The sequence below is a fragment of the Pristis pectinata genome, chromosome 34 (assembly GCF_009764475.1).
Source record: "Pristis pectinata isolate sPriPec2 chromosome 34, sPriPec2.1.pri, whole genome shotgun sequence".
Classification (NCBI taxonomy): Eukaryota; Metazoa; Chordata; class Chondrichthyes; order Rhinopristiformes; family Pristidae; genus Pristis; species Pristis pectinata.
The window spans coordinates 9196177-9217931 of record NC_067438.1 but is presented as its reverse complement, the minus strand read 5'-3'; the positions used below and the strand labels follow the sequence as shown (position 1 = coordinate 9217931).

General features: G+C 44.1%; 1 protein-coding gene across 1 annotated transcript; it reads left to right on the top strand.

Moving 5' to 3' along the window:
* Positions 1–1233: 1233 nt before the first annotated feature.
* Positions 1234–16345, top strand: LOC127586085 (uncharacterized). Its single transcript, XM_052043894.1, has 9 exons — positions 1234–1344; positions 4539–4793; positions 7629–7745; positions 10021–10125; positions 11193–11318; positions 11406–11501; positions 13420–13518; positions 15159–15210; positions 16145–16345. Exons 1-9 carry the CDS (start codon positions 1341–1343, stop codon positions 16176–16178), a joined length of 888 nt encoding a protein of 295 aa, XP_051899854.1. The 5' UTR covers positions 1234–1340; the 3' UTR covers positions 16179–16345.
* The last annotated feature ends 5410 nt before the right edge of the window (positions 16346–21755 follow it).

Genomic DNA, 21755 nt, shown 5'->3' with positions numbered 1-21755 from the left:
GTTGTATTAAACTTCTCTGCTCAGTGATTAGATACTGAGTTGGAAGCTGGGATTCTGGGAACCTGCCCAGGGTGGAAGATGGAAGGGGTTAGGACTGGCGTCTTGGCATTTTGTTTTCGAAGTCCACACACACTGACTCCCAAGTCACCAAAGTTGCTGCATTCCCCACTCCTGATGTTCATTTGACCTCCGCATCTGACATGAGAATTTAACGGCGGCAGAAGGTGATCGATGAGGAATAATCATAGCCTGGCTGATAAACTGGCAAACAAGCCTGAGGATGTTCTCCGAAGCAACTCCAAGTGCGGTCTTACTAATGTTTTGTATATTTCACAGCACAGGGTTGCACCGGCTCTTTCCCGTTCACCCAGCAGCTTGGTGACATTTCTGGGGCTGGATGAGAATGAGAGGAAGATTACTGAGGTTTTTCTCGTCGGGCCATTTGTACTGGCCCGTCTCGTCCATGCCAACCATCTACCTGTGCTAATCCCATTTCCCCACATGAGGCCTGTATCACCTTGGTGTCTTTCCAGTCCAATTCCTTGAACAAACGCCTTTTGAACATTCTATCTGCCTCTACCACCTCCTCTGGCAGCTTGCTCCAGATATTCACCAACCACTATGTGGAAAAACCTGCCTTTTAGGTCTCTTTTAAATCCCTCCCCTCTCACCTTAAACCTGTGCTTGCTAGTTCTAGGATCCCTGCCATGGGAAACAGACTCTGACTATCTATCCCATCTACGCCTATCGTAATTTTATAAACCTCTACAAGGTCATCCCTCAGCCTCCTACATCCCAGTGAGACCAAACCCAGCCTCTGCAATCTCTCCATTACAGGGAGAGCCCTCCATTACAGACATACTCCATAACTACAGCCCTTCATTCCAGGCAAAATCCCGGTCAATTCTCTTCTGCACTCTCACTATTGCAACCACATCCTTCCTGTGGGGTGGCAACCAGAACTGTCCACGATACTCCAAGTGTAGTCTCACCAGTGGTTTGTATGTTTTACAGCACAATATACAACAGAGGTTTACCGTTCACCCGGCAGCTCAGTGGCTTTTCTTGGAGTGGATGAGAATGAAAGGAAGATTACTGAAGTTTTTCATTGGGAAAAACTGCAAGAACACCCAGAGAAGGAATCCTCCGTGGAACCAGTTCTCGAGTATCATGTGGGATCCATGAAACCTTCCTTAATACAAAAATACAACGGGCGCATCGACTTCTCCCCCTCCGATGGATCGCTTGTCTTCAGTCATCTGACTTATGCAGATGATGGTCTTTATAGACTTTCCATCAATCTACGAGCAACCATTGTTCGAACCGTTCGTCTGCGTATAATGGGTATGTTTGAGATAAGTTTGAATTTTGGTCCCCATCCTGCTGTAGTTTAAAGGGTTAAACCTGCAAAGCACAGGAGTGGAATTTCCCAAACAGCATTCCCGAGCTGATCCCGGAGATCTGAAGAGGAACTGCTGCCTGTGGAGGTGTGGGTATCATTATCCAAATGTTAAAAAGAAGTGAATGAGATTCTCTCCTTCACCTCAGTGTCACCTTGATTAAAGTAGAACGTTATTGTCATGTGTGCACAGGTGCAATGAAAGACTCACCTGCAGCAGCATTACAGGCACAGATAAGCAGAATTCAATAGAAAAAACATAAATTAAACATAAATTAAGCACAATTTTTGCATGAAAGAACACAATTAGAACAAAAAAAAAGTGCACTGTGGTGCCAGGTGTTCATAGTGTTGCTATACTGAGGTAGTGATAAGGGTTGTGTAGGTTGGTTCAAGAACCGAATGGGTGAAGGGAAATAGCTGTTCCTGAACCTGGTGGTGAGGGACTTCAGGCTTTTGTACCTGATGCCCGCTGGGAGCTGGGAGAAGATGGCATGGCCCTGATGGTGGGGATCTTTGATGATGGATGTTGCCTTCTTGAGGCAGCACCTCCTGTAGATACAACTGATGGTGGGGAGGGTTGTGCCCGTGATGTACAACGTAAATCCACTTCAACCTCAACTCTACAGAAACAAACGCCCAATTTAATGTGTTTCCCCCTTTTTTTCATTGGCCTCCATCCCCAGGTCGCCATTTTGTGTGTTGTGGGTAACCACTTCACTTGAGCATTTGCTACCGATTCCATTTGATGCCATGTGGTCCAGCAATTCCCATCTTTGTCTTCCCATGCTCACCGTAACACCTGAAGGGTAAATTAAAAATCAATGTGGTGTCCCTGACACTTAGTCCCCCGAGCTCGTTCTGTCACTCTCTGAGATCATGGCAGATGTGTCACCTGACTCCATATCCTCACAGTTACAACTGCAGGCAGCCTCTAACCCCACTGATTCACAAGTCGCTGTCAATCTCAGATCAGGACCAACAGCTAACCCAACCAATTCCTGTGCGCAGAAGGCAACTCTTAAATTTCTGCTAAATTTTTTGATTTGGAATTGATTCATTATCTTCACTTCAACAAGGCTCGTTTTTAGATCATTTCAAGTCCAAAAGAGTCTTTGATAAGTTACTCGTGTCAGGACTGATACACAAGTCAGGTCCTGACATGTCATGGTCAGTATTTACCGCCATTAGCCTGATTTCAGTGACTGTACATTGATTCCACATAAAATCTCTGATTTGAATGGACAGTTCAAGTTTATTATTGTCGTAGGCATACACACACGGGGTGTAAATGCCATGAAAATTTAGCTTTAAGCAGCACAGTACATTACAAGATGAGGACAAACATAATTGACAAACTTAAATTAACATAAATTATATACAACTTACACATGCACAGAAATAAATGACGACACTAGTGCAAGATTGAGAGAGAGGAAAAGGAATACATTCTGAGGTAGTGTTCAGGTTTTTCAGGTGGGTTCGAGAACTGACAGCAGTGGGGGAGAAGCTGTTGTTGAACCTTGAGATGTGGGTCTTCAGCCTCCTGTACCTCCTGCCTGATGGCAGCATCGAGAAGGGGGCATGGCCTGGATGGTGGGGGGGGGGGGGGGGGGAGGTCCCTGATGATGGATGTCGCCTTCCTGAGACATCGCCTCCTGTCAATGTCCTCGATGGTGGGGAGATCAGTGCCCATGATGGAACTGGCTGAGTCCACCACTCTCTGCAGCCTCTTGTGTTCCTGTGCATGGGAGATCCCACACCAGGCCATGATGCAACCAGTTAGAATGTTTTCCACTGTACATCTGTAGAAGTTTATCAGAGTCTTCGATGACGTGCTGAATCTCCTTAAATTCCTAAGAAAGTAAAGACACTGGCGAGCCTTCTTTGTGGTTGTATCCACGTGCTGGGCTCAGGATGGGTCCTCCGAGATGTTGACACCCAGCTTGAAGCTACTCACCCTTCCCACCGCAGCCCCTTCAACGAGGACTGGTGTGTGTACACCTGACTTCCCCTTCCTAAACTTCACATTCATTTCCTTGGTCTTGCTGAGGTTGTTGTTACGACACCACTGAAGCAGCTGACCTATCTCGCTCCTGTACACCGCCTCGTCACCATCCGTGATTCTGCCAACAGCAGTGGTGTCATCGGTGAATTTCTTAGAGCTGTGCTTAGCCCCACAGCTGTAGGTATAGAGAGAGTAGAGCAGGGGGCTGAGCACGCAGCCCTGAGGTGCACCTGTGTTGATGAAGGAGGTGAGGTTTCTGATCCGCGCTGATTGGGGTCTCCCAATGAGGAAGTCAAGGATCCAGTTGCAGAGGGAGGTACAGAGGCTCGGGTCTTGGAATTTTGAGAAGATGATGGTGTTGAACACCAAGCTGTTTTCACTGATCCCATTGTTAAATTAGTAGATGAATCATTGGTGACAGAAAGGCCAGAAGATATTGTGACTCAGCAGCTTGTTGATATGTTGCGGAGACTTGTTTTCCCTGGAAGACTCTTTATTCCGCTTGTTACTGAAGGGATTAAGGATCCCCGGCACAAAGGTGATGTATCAAGTGGTCACCGATCCCATTCCTGTTCGTGTACGATTGAGGAAAAGTTCCTCAGTCATCAAAAACAACCAACTTGGAAAATGGGCTCATTGCTATCAAACTCTTTGGGATGTTCATGGATGCACAAACATCTCGCAAATGTATGTTTTGACAAAGAACTGATGAATTTAATAAAGGGTTCAATAAAAATCACACCTGGCATATTTTAAAGAGTTAAACTATTTAAATCAGAGATTGATTTTGTATCAGATCAATGTGAAATCAGGTCAATGGCAACAATTACTGATAACAGACTGATACGTGTAGAGATTCATCAAATACTGCTTTTAATACTTGTTAGTTGATCAAATTTATTCAATGAAATGGAAACGGCAGAAACACTCAGCAGGTCAAGCAGCATCTGCGTAGAAAAATAAAGTGAAGTTTGGGGTTGACTTTGTTGGATCTGAGACACCAGCTGTATTTCTCCCTCCACAGAAGCTGCCTGCCCTGCTGAGCACTGGTTTCTCACACACTCGTCTCTAGGTCACAGTGACAGCACGTTGCTAACGTTGCCCCTCATTAACCAGTAGTTTCTCCTTTAGATAAGCTGTCCGAGCCTTCGATATGGAGTAACGCCAGCTCTCCGGGTTCCACCATCCAGCTCATGTGTAATGTGGGAGATGCTTCGAGCTATCAGTGGTGGAAAGATGGAAGGGAGGTCTCTCATCATCACCTCCGAGATGGGAACAGAAGCCTTGTTATCCTGAACGCTTCCAGAAGTGACTGTGGAAATTACACCTGTGTTGCCACCAATCCTGTCAGCTCTGTACAGGCAAGCTACCTGCTAACCATTCACGGTAAGCTCAGTTTATGGGTGACGTCATGAGGGTACATTTTTCATCACCTGTTGATGGTGGTTGTTTGAATGCAGTCTGTGTAAATCAGTACTGGGGTAGAGACAGCAAAAGTGAATCAAAAGTTATTAATATAAACCATAAGCAGTTTGATCGAATGAAGAAGGAAAGATTGTTTCCCCTGAAAACGGGAGTATGGGTCTCCTATATTTATAGACGCTGTCCCTCGGAGAATGGGAGGGGAGGGGACATTCTGCACTAGGTTGCTGGAGCCTGGATTGTTCTCTCACAGTGAGGCGGTGAGGCAGAGCCTGTTGCAGCTGACAGCACAGTAACAGGCCCTTCAGCCCACCATGCCCATGCGAACCCTCAAGTACCTATCTGTAAATCTCATTTACCGGCACTGGCTTGGTAACCATTAGTGCTGTGGTGATTCAAGTGCTGTTCAGTGAGATCAGGTTTACGATGTCCCAGTGTCTGAATCAACTCAGGGTCCAGTCCGTGGTATCCAAGCTGTGCTCTGTACACCCCACACCTACCGGTTCTTGTATATTTCCTACTGGTTCCTCTGACCCCCACCACCTCCTCTCCGAAGAATGGTGATGGGCTGAGGGATAATTCTCCGGCTCTTCAGTGATCGGGGCCATTAGGTTCCAAAGGTGGGAGCTACAACAGTGGGTGCGGCAGGATAGTTGGAGACGGACAATTCTGGTTGGCACCGACACACAGGCTGTGGACCAGTGGAGCTCACTGGTCAATGATCGGCAGCAGGAAGTCGGACTGGTTTCTCTCCCACACCCAAGGTTCAACTGAGGTCAGTTACCACACCCTGTTGTGGCAGTGATTAACTGAATGAGTGCATTTTCTGGTCAATTAGCCTGTCAGCCCTGACTTCCAAGCATCACATAGGATGCACCACAGACTGCTTGGTGTCCTGTTGTCCATTGACTTCACTCCCAGTATCCTGTGACATCTCCCAGTGCGTAGGGGCTCCCCTTCCTCTGGTCCTGCGTCATCCTACCAGCAGTGCACTTTGATCAGACGGAAGGAATGATTCAAAGTTTGCTGCTTAGACTGATCCTTCCCTTGGACGTCTCCCATTCCTCAGTGAGCAGCACTGAATCAGATGGGTGTGGGTTCAAGTCTCTCTCCAGGATCCAAGGACACAATCCAGGCTGACCTCAGTGCCATTTTCAGAAAGGAAATCTAACCAGGGTCCCATGCATCACCTCAACTCGATGCACACGTGTCAGAAGACAAAACCAGGATGAGTAGATAAGTTCTCCTGGGTGACCTGGCCGAGATTTATCAGCCAACATCACTAAGAGCAGACCACCTGGGTGTGACGGTCTGTGGGAGCCCACAGTGTGAGAACTGTGGCTGAGATTCTTCCAACACAACTGCACTACGTTCACTGAGGAACATCTTCCGAGTTTATGGAAGGCTTGGTGACGATGTGAGGTCTTTCCTTTCATCTTTGGATAAACTCACTGAAGAGACTGAGCTCCATAACTTGTGCCGGCAACACTTCATTGTCATGAGAACTGAGTGCCTTGTTTGTTCCCTTCAGAGAGCAGAAAGATGTTGACCTTGGCCTCCAGCCAAGCTTTCCCAGCAGGCATACAGCACTGGCATCTACCCGCCAATGTGGAAAATTGCCCAAGCATGTCCTGTTCACAAAATTCTGAAGAAATCCAGTCTAGCTAATTACCGCTCTCAATCAAAAGCGGAAAAGAGAAAGGTGTCGTTGACAGTGCCACCAAGCAGCACTTACTCACCAGTGCCCAGTTTGGCTGTTGCCAGGGCCACACCGCTCCAAACCTCATCACAGCCTCGGTCCCAGCATGGACTAAAGTGCTGAATTCCAGAGGGGAGAGAGAGATGGACCTTGACATCAAGGCAGCATTTGATCAAGTAAGGCATCGAGGTGCCCTGGTAACACTGAAGTCAATGAAGGTCAGAAGGAAGATCTTTCAGTGGTTGGAGCCATGCCGCGCTTAGGAAGGTGGTTGTGGTATGTAATGGACGTTACCATCTTGGCCCTAGGATGCCAGTGCCGGACTGCCCCAGGACAGTGTCCTACGCCCAACCACATTCTGCTGCTTCATCGATGACCTTCCATCCTATCGCAAGGCCAGGAGTGGGGATGGTGACTGATGACTTTGCAATGTTCAGTTCAGTGGGTAACCAGTCAACAAGTGAAGCAGCCCACGCCTGCGTGCAGCAAGACCTCCACAACATTCGGGCGCCCACCAGTGAAGATCCATACCACAAAGTGCTGGACAATGGCCATCAACAACCTGAGAGAATCTGTCCACCTACCCTTGACATTCAATGGCGTTACCACTGTGTGTCACCCACCATTGGTCTGCTGGGGGTCACCACTGACCGGAAACTCACCTGGACCAGCAGGTAAGTACTGTGGCTCCAAGAGGAATGGTGCCCTGCTGTGACATCCCAGTGCCTGTCTACCATCTGCGGGAGGTGATGGTGCATCATCAACTCCCCTCAGCACCATCCTGGACGCAGCAGCACATTTAATTGGCACCCCACCCACCACCCCAGGGATTCGAGTGCTTCAAGGTGGCAGCTCACCACCATCTTATGTCGGATAATTAGGGATGGGCAATAAATGCTGTCCTTGCGGGGAGAGCCCAGACCTCAAGTGAATTTATTAAGAAAAGTAGGATTGTGTAACCGTGACGTCCCATGTTGGCTTCAGCTAATAGGTGGCATGGTGAAGGACTTCAAACAGGTAGTTTGCTGCAACAATCAACGGTTGGTCATCTGCTCTGAGAATCCCCTCATTATTCTAACATGGAACCCTTTTAATTGCAGGTCTTCGTCCGGTGGAGACCGTCATTGTGGTGGCATCGATTGTTGGGATAGTATCTTCTGTAGTGTCATTTGTTGGATTGCTGCTACGGTGCTGCTTGAGGAGAGAGTTGATACAAGGTAGGTGTTAAAAAGTCTAAGTTACTCTTATAAACCCATGGATACTCAGTTAAGTTAATCCGAATAATTTAAAATTTTGAGCAAAAGTGTGATTGTGTGAATTTCATTGCATTCCCAGTACCACATTCCCAATACTACTTTTTCCGATCATTACTAAGTGTGCTCCATCTCACAGCTGAGTAATTTTTCTATTCACCCTGACTTCTCTCCTGATGAGAGTGTCGTGGGTGAAATATCCCCACGAGGGGTGGTCTGAATTCACTGGTCAAAAAGTAAGAAAACTGCAAATGCTGGAAATCTGAAATAAAAGGAAGAGTGCAAAGAAGGTTTACTAGGATGTTTCCAGGACTTGAGAGTGTGAGTTATAGGGAGAGGTTGGGCAGGCTCGGACTTAAACCCTTGGAATAAAGGAGACTGAGGAGTGACCTTATAGAGGTGTGTAAAATCATGAGGGGCATAGATAGGGTGAATGGGCACAGTCTTTTTCCAAGGGAAGGGAACCAAATATGAAAGGGCATAGGTTTAAGGTGAGAGGGGCAAGATTTAAAAGGATCTGAGGGGCAACTTCTTCACTCTGAGGGTGTGGGTATATGGAACGCGCTGCCAGAGGAGGTGGCAGATGTGGGTACAATTACAATGTTTAAAAGACACTTGGAAGGGTACATGGATAGGAAAGGTTTAGAGGGACATGGGCCAAATGCTGGTAAATGGGACCAGTTTAGATGGGCACCTTGCTTGACATGGACGAGTTGGGCGGAAGGACCGGTTTCCATGCAATATTACCCTGACTCTAAATTCGCTGGAAACACTCAGCGGGTCAGACAGCATCCGTACAGAGAGAAGCAGAGTTAACATTTCAGGTCATGACCTCTCGTCAGAACAAGGAAACGTTGGAACACGGGCATGTTTTAAGGGGGAGGTCTGGAGGTGACAGGGAGGATGTCCGCAGAGAACGGATGTCACAGCCAGTCACTGGCTGAAGGAGGGATCTGAAGCCTTGTTAGTGGCAACCCCTCTCAGTCAAAATCCGTCATCCATTTTGTCACGGTCTCTGCTCTTATCTAAAGTGTATGTTTTGTGTTCTGAGCATTTGTGGAATTCTGGATACAACTTCTGGTGTATTCACAAGTTCCTGTCTGGGAGCAGACTTAAGTCCAGTGCCTGGAAACAGCACTGCGGCCTCTGATCAATGCAATCACAAGGAATGCACACCAGCGTCTTTACTTCTTTAGAAGGTTAAGGAGGTTCAGCTTTTCATCGAACACTCCAACAAACTTGTACAGATGTGCTGTTGTAAGTACCCTGACGGGTTGCATCATGGTCTGGTACAGCAATTCGAATGGGCAGGAACGTAAGAGGCTGCAGAGAGTAGTGGACCCTGCCCAATACATCACGGGCACATCCCTGCCCACTGTCGGTAGTATCTACAGGAAGTTCTACTTCAAGAACTCAATGTTATCATCAAGATCCCCACCACCCAGGCCATGCCATCTTCTCACAGCTACCACCGGGCAGGAGGCACAGAAGCCTGAAGTCCCACACCACCAGGTTCAAGAACAGCTACTTCCCTTCAACCATTCTGTTCTTGAACCAACCTGCGCAACCCTAAACACTACCTCAGTACACAACACTGTGACCACATTGCACTAAAATGGACTTTGTTTCTTTTTGTTCTAATTGTGTTCTTGCATAATTTTGTATAATTTAATTTATGTTTTTCTTGTGAATGCTGCTTATCTGATGCTCTGTAAGTTTTTCATTGCACCTGTGCGTACATGTACTTGTGCAGATGACAATAAACTTGACTTTGACCTCTGATAAACTGTCAACATCTGCAGCAGAATTCTCAAGAAAAAAGTGTAAAATAACAGGTATGATGTGAGTCTGGACAATTGCAGACAGCCTGACACTGCCAGGGATGTGAACAAGGAACCTGTGTGCTTTGTTACCTGATGTGCACAAGCTGGGTGTGAGGATCTTCTGGGCAGTGCAATGCGTTTTATAAACGGTACCACTCTTCCAGAGGCTCTGCTTTGTGCTCTCCTCCTGCCCCCGACAGGAATGAGTGCCCAGACCTCCAATCCCCTCATCTTTAAGGTGCAGTCTTTAGCTGAGGCAGTGGTGCTGTTCCATAACTGATACGATTAGTGTCGTCTGCAGCCTGACCTCCACAAAGACAAGTACTCTTACCCAGGATGTACTGTTCACCTTCTCACTGTAAAATAGCTTACAGAGGGTTCCAAATGTTCTAATGTTTGTCTTCATTTCTCCACAGCGTCAGTGAAACAGTCCAAAATTTTGTCTTTGCTCCTGTTTATCTTCAACAAGGTGTCTCTTGTTGCCATCTTAATTGCCCTCATTTCCTGGATTGTGATTAAAGGTACGTGCATGAATAATATTCGTTGTTTACATGAAACTGATCTGTTCAGGCAAGGAGGGAGGGAGGAGGCTGCGGACCTTTGCCATCACAGAGTCTACTGGTTCTCTTTAAACCATTAGCATCTGTGGCCCCACGACGGTGGTGGTCTTCCATCGCTGTACGTGGACCAATCCGCCTGTTGTGTTTTCAGTCGCCCTTCCCCGATGCTGGTCATGTTTGTTCAGTCAGGGACTGCACCATTGGTTACTGATTGGAAAATCATACCCAGCTATTCTTCGACGGGCAGAGGTAAGAGGACCTTACGTAAGAAGTTAGACCCCAGTAACCACTGCACTATTCAGTAAGATCTTGGCTCCTTTTACATCAGCTCCACTCTCTCTGTAGGAGCTATGTTGCAGCTACATCAGGTGCTGGCTACTCACACGGGTGTTTATGGGGATCATACATTAGGACGGAGCACAAAACAACTTACCAAAATGATAGCCGAGTTCAAAGGCTCAAATTATGAGCCGATATGACACTGATAAGTATCTATTAATTTTGGGAGTATTTAATCAAAGTTTTTTAGTACATTATGGGAAGTGGTCAGGTAGATTGGCTGCAAGTATTTCTAGTAGTTTGGGAGTCTAAGACCAGAGGAGCAGAGACGAACAAACAAAAAACAGAGCCAACATTTCAGGGCAAAGGTGGGAAAGGAAAAGGTGGCAGAAGTCTCACTGGGTGGAAGATCAGCTGTTACCTTCCGATGGAGACTGGTCGATCTTTGAGCAAAGGTGTGAGGGGATGGTGGGAGATGTGCGCGAGTGGAGTCGGGTCTGGACCAGACATGCTCTGGTTCAGGAGCAGAGCAGGTTCGGGGGGTTAAATGACCTGCTTGTGTTTCAATCTTTCTGTGTTCCTGGAAGGTCCCTCACCACTTTCTCAAGGAACTGGGAAGGAATGTAGTCGTTCCAGTGCCAGCCACAACCTGAGGCAATTTGTATAAAGTATGAGTGAGTGTTGGGGAATGGTAACCGTGCATTATATTCATTTAACTTCCCTTCCTTAACTGTGGGTCATAATTCCAGGAGCTGCCTCTGTACCTGTGGTTGCTTTGTGCATTGCACTTGTCCTGCTGGCTTTGAACGTCTGCCCGACCATCAACATTGGGAACTTGGGCTACCCGTGTATCAGTCGCTTCTTAGACAGCACAGGTAAAGAGAAAATCATTTATCAGATAAAATCCATTCATAAACAGTGAAATTGTCCTTCTAATTCATCCCACCATCCGCACTTAACAGGTTTGCAAGCTTCGATTGACTTCTGCGGAATCATAACCTTCTTTCTTGGGATCGTCTGTTCAATCGTCATCCTTGTTAAAGAGATTCAGCAAAGCAGTGAGTTTACCAACAGCCCTTCGTTGCCTTTTGTTTCAGTTCTACCAACTGTATTCAGCTTCGTGACGTCTCTGCTGTGAACAGGTGAATGGCCGAATAGGAAAGGCTGCAGGCCTGGTCCATGCTGAGTGAGCCTTGGGAAGAATATGATTGATCTCACTGAGTCCCCTGCCAGATTCAGGAGGGTAAGGCCGCTGATTGGGGCACGGTGGTTAGGTCACTGGACTGGCAGACAGACTTCTGTACTATTGATCCAGAGGGGAAAATTCAATCCCACCATGGGAGCCTGGAACTTAAATTCAAGTAATTTAGAAAAACTAATCTTGAGAAACTACTTTTCAAAAAAAACCCTCCTGTGGTTCAATAATGTCTTTGAAAGGAAGGAAGTCTGCCATCTTTACCCTGTTTGACCCATGTACAAACGCACCATGGTGGTTGTCAGGGACAACAGCAATTAGGGATAGACCACACCCTGTGAACAAATAAATCAAAGTAAGCTAGCTTCATTAGAACCCCATTAAAGGAGGGCACAATGGAGCAAAATTTTCCACTGATCCTGTTGCATTGACACTCAGTGAAGCAGCCTTGTTCTGCCCCTTTATGAGGGGCCACAGAGTGAGAGCAGATTGGCGCACAACGGTAGTTCCACCCGTTATTAGAATAACAATTGAAGAGCCTTGGCCAAACCAGTGACATGAAGGACTGGAGAGATGTCAGGAAGTGTTCTTCACTGGAAGTAATTGGTCTCTGGAACATCTCTAAGACAGGACAATGAGGGGAAAAAAGACATCTCGCACTCTCCCAGGACTCACCTATATCAGGTGATGTGTAAACGTAGGCTTGTTGTTTGGATATGTGTCAGGCCCCCTTTGTCAGAATTAATTTTTTGATCATAGAGTGTTCTAACAGAGAATCATGTTATTTATCTAATCAAATCTACATTGGTAGCATATCCTTACATGGTCCATCTTGTCTATTCCTACTCTCCTGCTTGCTCTGTAACCTTCTCAATGTTTCTCTGTCTGTGATCTTTCTCCCGAGACCGTTCTCGGTTTTGAACCTCATTCTAAGCTCAGTGCTTTCTTGGAGTTGGGCTTGAACCGACAACTTACTACCTCGGAGGCAAGAGCCATTGAGACCCAGCCAACAGCTGGCAAAAGAGGGAAGTTACTGAGGGAACCTTGTCTGTCTCTGATCATGGAGATAAAGGCAAGTGTTCCTCATCAGGCCTGGGAAGGAGGGCTTGGTCAGAGTCGATTATCATGGTTAACGTCAGTAGAAAGTGGAACTGGGAGCAGGAGGAGGCCATCTGGCCCATCGAGCCTGCTCCATCGTTCAATAAGGTCATGGCTGATCTGGCCGTGGACTCAGATCCACCTGCCTGCCTTTACCCCACAACCCTTAATTCCACTGTCAGCAGCTGGTGTCTAACATACAGTGAACACAGCTCATCAGACACTTGCCCTTGGCTGAAGAGGAGGATCTCCCCTCGGATTATAGAGTTGTACAACATGAAACAGGCCCTTCTGCCCACCACGTCCATACTGACCTTCTTGTCCACCTACACTAATTCCATTTGCCCGCCTTAGGTCCATATCCTTCTGTGTCGTGTCTATTTAAGTGCCTGTCTAAATGTCTGAAACGGAATTGATAAAAAAATGTCATACCATGTTCTCTTCTCGCCTATTGAGCACCCCTGAGTTTAATTGCCTCCCTGAATGTCTTCACTTGCCCTCCTGCCTATCTCTCTTTCTTCTCATTTAAGTTGCTGACCAAACATCTGGCCAGCAGCCCTGGTGTCTCCTTTAGGCAGTTCCGTTCCAACTATTGTGTCTGTGCTAAAGCTGCAGTGAGATTCTGGTGCTGCTGTTATAATTCAAATGTGATTTTTGCACAATTCACTTTTGTACTTTTTCAGATGAAGGTTGTTACGTGACAATTCCAACCTGGAGCATACTGACCCCGTTGTTCACCGTTCTTGCTGTAATCTTCACTGCATGTGCAGCAGTGTGGTGGAGTAAGTATTGAAGAGTTGAGCATTTTTTATATAAGATGCACAGTTGGAGTGAAAGCGTTTACCACTGGGTCCAGCTGTTAAAATATTTCAGTAGAACTGACTCGATGAAATCTAGGGAGCGTGTTCTGCCCCTTCATATCACACATCACCGTTGTGTAAACTAAGGACCAAATGCCTGGTGGTTTGTGTGGGACTTGGTTGTTACTCAGTGCAACAACAGAAATGAGCAGTACCTCAGGCAGACACATGCCAGTTGGGATATGTCTGAGATACTTACTGGTCCATAATAGTGGGGTCTTCCTCACTTTGTGCCGGGGTTTGTTGGAGAATAAGTGGCAGAGATTTAATTGCTTTCATTGGGCAGCAACTCCCAGGACACTTGTGGATGAATTACCATCCTGCGATCAATTCTGATCAAGACATTCCAGTGCCCCAACCTGCCGTGGTTCTGGGACTACTTACCTTTCACACACTTTCTCTTTCACTGCTTTCACATTCTGGGTTGTGAGGGGAAGACTGGGGAGCGATGTGGGGAAGCACCTCTCCTAAACAACCCTCAGGTTCTCGAGCTGACCAGCATAACCCAAAACCTACCTCAGCAACGGAATACCACGGACCACCTCCTGCACCACTGTGGACTTGTCTCTGAGTATGACTTTGCTTTTTGCACTAAGGTCCTGTTTTTGCACAGTCTTTTTTCTCTCTCTCTTGTATAATTTATCTGTAATTTATGTTCTGTGTGATGTCTGTACCGATGTCCCTGTGAAGCTGCAGCAAGTTTTTCAATGTACCTGGACCTAACCGTACCTGTGCACGTGACAATAAACTCAACTTGGCTCAACTTGACTCCATTACAATCACTGTCAGGAGGGATGAGTGGTGGAAACCCAGGTCACTGGTTCATGTACAGAATCCTGGAAGCTCCAAAGGGAAGACGAGAGGGAAGTAGAGTTCTGGGAATGGGACATTAGGTGAACTGCAGCCCCTCCTGGGGAAATAGAATGTGCAACTTTGTGTGGTGGGGACCGGAGGTGTGGACCAGTGTGTCTCACCCACGGGGAGCAGGTATCAGACAGCCCGGGTGATCAAACACCCATCGATTTTTAACTATTTGGAAAAAAAATTAAACAGTGAGTGCTGAAATATTCAATTATGGGGACCTGTTGAGAGCAGGAATGCATAAAATAACTCCCAGAAATCAGAAGGGCATGGCAGGTTTTCTCCCGAGGGAGTTTCATGCAGTGAGGGCAGAAATGTAATGCAATGAGAGGTCGTCAGGCTTCCACCACTGGTTGGGTGGGAGATTGTATCCTGACAACTGCTCTCCAATCCCAGGAGGTTCCATCCAGCTACCGTCACAGTTTCCGAATGAAGTGGAGGTTCATGTTCAGGACCTGCTGGGTTAAGTGATTTAACCTCTGAATCTTTAGCCCTTTCCACTGTCAGGACCTGCGCCTTCCCCAAGCCCGTTAGCCAGAGATACCACTGGCATTTACTGTTCAATAAACTGTGGAAGACGCACACCAAGTGGACCAAATCACAACAGTAAATCAGAGATGGTTGTAAAAATTTTTAAAGGCATAAATAAGACCAACCATATAACAAGTGCAAGGACCAAGAAACATTTTATTTCATTCCAGAAGGAAATGGAGATACGAGCAGTGAATCAAATGATCAAGGAATTAACAGCAGGTAATTAACTATTTTTATTTCAATGTTGTAAGTTTTTTAATTGGTGATCTAATGCTGGTTTAATATGAGCTCAGAATGTCATTGGTGTACAGAGCAAATCCAGAGTGCACTTTCAGGCTGTGCTAATCATCTCATACACGGGTTCAGACACGTACCAGAGGGAAAATTGGATTGTTTCTCATGTCACACACCACCCACTGTACTTACATCACACGTACGCATGTACACTTTGCCGTCTTGATAACGTTGCAAAGATGTGTGCAAAATAAAGGATATGTTACCCCTAGGGTAAATTCATCAAGGTCTGTTAGTTGGATCTAATTTATGGTGTCATATCCGATGTTGCTGCTGTATCTGGACATGCTGACTGTTCTAGCTTAAAGACATTTACCAACGTCAGGACATTCTCTGTTAAGTGGGTGGCCCGGCAGTGCAGCAGGTGGAGCCACTGCCTCACAGCTCCAGTGACCCAGGTTCGATGCTGACCTTCGGTATCCTGTACGCCGAGTTTGCACGTCCTCCCTGTGACCGAGTGGGTTTCCCCGGGTGCTCCGGTTTCCTCCCACATCCCAAAGGCGGATTGGTAGGTTAATTGGTCACTGCAAGATGCACCTGGTGTATAGGTGAGAGTCAGTAGAATTTTGGGGGAGTTGATGGGAACGTAGGGGGAATAAAACAGATAGGATCAATGCAGGATTCGTGTTAAATACATGGTGGATGGTCAACACAGAGCTGGTGGGTCAAAGGGCATGTTTCCATGCTGTATCTCTCTCTGACTCGAAATTGTTGTTAGCTTTGGTCTTCCCTGATTTGATGATCAGCTCTCTCCATTTCACTGCCTTTATCTTTATCTGGTCTAGCTCTGTCTAACTATGTATTGTCTCGGTGGGGTATCCAGTTATTGTATGTTACAAGTGAATTATATTTATTTCAGAGAAAGGTATACATTCTCAAAGGATGTCCTGTAATTAAGGTGATGAATGAGTTTGGTAAAACGTTCCTGTTCATGTCCTGTAAATAAAGCGATGGATGAGTTTTGGAAAAACGCCCCTGGACTGTAAATTGAGGCGACGGATGACTTCTGTAAAATCGCCCCTGCACTGTAACTATTAAGGCGATGGATGACTTCTGTAAGATCGCCTCTGCACTGTAACTAATAAGGCGATGGATGAGTTTTGTAAAATCGCCCCTGCACTGTAAATTAAGGTGATGGATGAGTTTTGTCAGATTGTCTCGGTGGAGCTCTATGGAGTAGGTTGTATTTCGGCACTGCTCCACTCCCTTTTTAATTTTTTTCCACCAGCCTTTTACTACCTATGTTAAAGTATTAATAATACTTTTATATGTTTGGACTTTTTTTAACTGCTGGAAATGACTACCAGAGGGGAAAGCAACAGCTGAATCTCAACTTACTTTTTAAGCTATATCCAAACTTTTGAATGAGAAAAGTGAAAAATTCGATCAAAGATTTTCCACTTTGGAAGTGTTGTTAAAGGAGATTGAAGGTAGATTAACAGCACTTAAACAGGAAAATGCTTAACAACAGAAACTAATTTCTAAACTGGAGGAAGCTGGCAGACAAAGGGGTCAGAGATTAGACTCATTGCAAAAGAAATTAACCTCGACTACTCAAGCACTGGAACAGTATGGACAGAAGACGATGGACTTAGAAAGTCGAAGTCGGAGAAGAAAACCTGCCGATAATTGGTCTCCGTGTAAATGTCGAAACTGGTAACCCTATTGATTTCTTTTCCAAACTTTTGATGGATGTGTTTGGCTCTGAAGTTTTCTCTGCTCACCCTATACTTGATCGGGCTCATCGAGCCCAAAGACCTAAACCTCCTGAATAGCAAAAACCACGACCAGTAATATTGAGATTCCACTATGTGAGTACTAAAGAGCATTTAATTCGAATTGCTCGTCGTAAAGGAATTAGCCAACACAAAGATCTTAAGTTCCCTCTGGTTGAAGATTACAGTCCAGAAATTATGAAAGAGAGACTGCTTTTTAAACCAATCAGAGAAAATTTCAACCTGCATTGCTATTACCAGCAAGGGTTGTTGGTAAGGGTTGTTCTCCTTGATAAATCACGTAAATGGTTTGGATCCGTGCATGAAGCTGAAAAGTTTCTTGAAAATCAACTTTAGACTTCAGATGACCAATAAATGTACTGTTGTTTTTTTTATTTTTCATATCTTCAGTTTATAAGTCAATAACTAGCTGATGGATCTGAACTTTTTAGATCCGGAGTTCTTTGCCCTTTGTTAACACTATCGTGTCTGGTTCTGGAATATGGATATTTATCATGCTCCTATTATAATTATTTTCCTTTTATTTAATTTAATTATTTTTATTTATTTATTTTTTTAAAATAATACTTATTTTGAATAATAATGAAATAATAATTTTGAATGCTCAGATTATTTTTGCTCAGTAGACTCATTAGGAAGGAGAATAGTCGGCTTTTCTTTGGGTTTTGGAAAGGTCAACAATTCCACTCTAATTCACAAGCCAAGGTGAAAGGAGTTTTTATTTTTATAGACTCCTTGATTTCATTTGTTCACTGCAAAACAATTTCAGACCTGAACAGTAGATTTTTACTTATTAATGGTTTACTTCATAACAAAAAAGTTATGGTTAATGTTTATGCACCTAATGCTGATTACCCCGAGTCCTTTAAACATTTATTTGCATCTCTTCCTAACTTAAATGAATATACGTTGATTATGGGTGGAGATTTCAACTGTTGTTTGAACCCTTTGATGGATAGGTATGTGACCAATCAGGTACTTCCAAACAAATCTGCTACCTTTATCAATTCCTTTTTAGTTGATTCTGGAATTTTAGAAGTTTGGAGGTTTTTGCACCCTAACAATAAAGAGTTTTCATTCTTTTCTCATGGTTACCACAATTACTCTAGAATTGATTATTTCTTTATTGACTCTCGATTAGCTCCATCTATTATTGACTGTAAGTACGATGCAATCACTGTTTCCGATCATGCGCCCTTGAAACTGTCAATTAAATTAACTGACGTAATTTTTGGTGCCAAGCAATGGCAGTTCAATGCTTCAGGATTTAAACTTGATTAATTTTATAAAAGGACAAATTGCCTTTTTCTTTTCAACTAACTCTACAGAAGAAATTTCCAATGGGATACCTTGGGATACTTTTAAAGTTTATATCCATGGTCAAATTATTTCATATTATGCTGGATTGAAAAAAACGAACTAATAATGAAATACGTATATTGGCCGATAAGATTAAAGACATTGACAAAAAAATACTCTGCTCCTAATCTGGAGCTTTATAAAAAGAGAATTGAACTTCAATTGCAACATAATTTTTTATTAACATCTCCAATTGAAAGTCAATTGCTGAAAACCAAGAGTTGGTTTTATATATGTGTTAATTAAATCTGGTAAATTATTGGCCAACCAACTGAAAGCTGCTTCAGCTAAACATCAGATTACCAAAGTTCCTAAGTGAGATGGTAATTTGACAGTTGACCATGACCAAATTAATAAATCTTTTCAAGAATTTTGTACCTCTTTATACCAATCAGAATTTCCTGAGGATTCCACCTTAATGTATGAGTTTTTAAGGAAATTGAACATACCGAAATTACCACTTAATGAACGTTTAATATCAGATGCACCCATTTTGGAGGAAGAAATAAAGAAAGCAATCTCTTCGATGAATTCTTGTAAAGCACCAGGTCTTGACGGGTATACAGTAGAATTTTAAAAATCTTTTTCGGATCTTCTTTCTCCTTGGTTATGTAAAATTTTTAAAGATCCCTTATTTGTAGGTAAATTACCACAATCCTTTTATGAAGCATCTATTTCTTTAATTCCTAAGAAAGATAAAGATCCTACTGAATGTGGACTCCAAAATTTTTTCCAAAATATTGGCTACTAGACTGGAAAATGTACTTTCACAAATTATTTCTGATGATCAGACAGGATTTATTAAAAATCAGTGTTTGCATTTTAATATTAGATTAATGAATATTGCATATACCCCTTCATCTAAAACTCCAGAATGTGTTATTTTGCTTGATGCCGAGAAGGCGTTTGATAGAGTCGAATGGGAATATTTATTTAACACACTTAACCATAGAACCATACAGCACAAAACAGGCCCTTCGGCCCACCATGTTATGCCGTCCATCAAACCACCCTCACACTACCTAACCCCTTCCTCCTGCATATCCCTCTATCTCACGTTCCTCCATGTGCCTATCCACCAAACTCTTGATCCTGTCCAATGTATCTGCTTCCACCACCACCTCAGGTAGTGCATTCCATGCACCAACCACTCTCTGGGTGAAAAACTTCCCCCTAACATCTCCCCTGAACCTCCCACCCATAACCTTAAAGCCATGCCCTCTCGTCTTCAGCATTGGTGCCCTGGGAAGGAGGCGCTGACTGTCTACTCTATCTATTCCTCTCAATATTTTATATACCTCTATCATGTCTCCTCTCATCCTCCTCCTTTCCAGTGAATAAAGCCCTAGCACCTTAAGCCTCTCCTCATATTCCATATGCTGTAATCCAGGCAGCATCCTGGTAAATCTCCTCTGCACCCTCTCCAACACCTCCACATCCTTCCTATAATGCAGCGACCAAAACTGAACACAGTACTCTGTGTGGCCTAACTAGAGTTTTGTAAAGCTGCATCATCACTTTGCGGCTCTTAAACTCAATCCCACGATTTATGAAAGCTAACATCCCATAGGCCGTCTTAACTGCTCTATCCACCTGTGAGGCAACTTTCAGTGAACTGTGAATATGAACCCCCACATCCCCCTGTTCCTCTACACTGCCAAGTACCTTGCCATTTACCCTGTACTCTGCTTTGGAGTTTGTCCTTCCAAAGCGTACCACATCACACTTCTCCAGATTGAACTCCATCTGCCACTTGTCAGCCTAGCTCTGCATCCTATCAATATCCCTCTGTAAGTTCCGACAGCCCTCCACACTATCCACAACACCGCCGATCTTAGTGTCGTCCCCACACTTACTAACCCAGCCTTCCACTCCCTCATCTGTCATCTATAAATATCACAAAAAGTAGAGGTCCCAGAACGGATCCCTGCGGGACACCACTAGTCACTGCCCTCCAATCCGAGGGCACTCCTTCCACCACAACCCTCTGCTTTCTACAGGCAAGCCAATTCCTAATCCACACAGCCAAGCTTCCCTGGATCCCTTGGCCTCTGACCTTCTGAAGAGAAATTTAATTTTAGTCAAAATTTTATATCTGCGATCAAATTGATATGTCATACACCTTTGGCTTCTGTACTTACCAATAATCAGAGATCCCCCTTTTTCAGGCTTTTCAGAGGTACTAGACAGGGCTCCCCCTTAAGCTCTTTACTATTTGATATTGCCTTAGAACCCTTGGCAATTGCTCTTCGTGACCCTTCCAACATATCTGGCATTAGTCGTGGAGATGGGACGCATAAGATATCACTATATACAGATGACCTGTTACTTTATATCTCTAACCCTGAGGAATCCATCCCTGCAGCACAATCATTGCTTGCTCAGTTTAGTGGTTTTTCTGGTTATAAATTAAATCTTAATAAGAGTGAGCTTTTTCCATTAAATATGCAAGTTCCAGTCTATAGGCAATCACCATTCAGATTAGTGACTGATTATTTTACTTATTTGGGTGTTAAAATTACCGAGAAGTATAAGGACTTATTTAAAGTTAACTTTTTACCCTTAATTGATCATGTTCAACAATTGTTTACTAAATTGTCCCCATTGTCCCTATCACTGATTGGTCGAATCAATTCTGTTAAGATGACTATTTTACCTAAATGTCTGTATCTATTTCAGGCAGTTCCATCCTTTATCTCCAAATCCTTTTTTGATATTATTGATTTAAAAATTCTTTCATATATATGGCAGAATAAAAACCCAAGGTTAAGTAAGAAATATTTACAAAAATTAAAAATGGATGTCGGTATGGCTTTGCCTAACTTTAGATTTTACTATTGGGCAATTAATATTCAATATTTAATCTTCTGGACACAAGATTTAGATGTAAAGCAATGTCCACGATGGGTGTATATCGAGTGTGAGTCAGTGCAAGGGTTTTCATTGGCTTCTATTTTAGGGGCCTCGCTCCCCTTTGCACTTACTAAATTGAATAAACAAATGATTCATCCAATAACTAAACACACAGTACGAATATGGTTTCAATTTCAGAAATTTTTTGGATTGAACAAATTTATTTTATCAAATCCTATTCTATCCAATTTTTTCTTTCAACCATCTAGAATTGATCTAGCTTTTCTTTTATGGAAAATGAAGGGAATAACATGTTTTTGTGATCTATTCATTGATAACTGTTTCTTGTGTTTTGAACAGTTGTCTAATAAATACAATTTTCCTAGATCACATTTTTTTTTAGATATTTACAGATTAGAAACTGATTAAATGTTACTCTACCTACTTTTCCGATACCACATCCAATTGAAATTACAGAAAAAATTTTGGGTTTTAACCCTTATCAGAAGGGCTTGATAGCCA

Coding starts and splice junctions, on each gene's coding strand:
- LOC127586085 (XM_052043894.1), top strand. Junction 4,794..7,628: donor CTACCTGCTAACCATTCACG/GTAAGCTCAGTT, acceptor TTTTAATTGCAG/GTCTTCGTCCGGTGGAGACC. Junction 13,519..15,158: donor ATGTGCAGCAGTGTGGTGGA/GTAAGTATTGAA, acceptor ATTTCATTCCAG/AAGGAAATGGAGATACGAGC.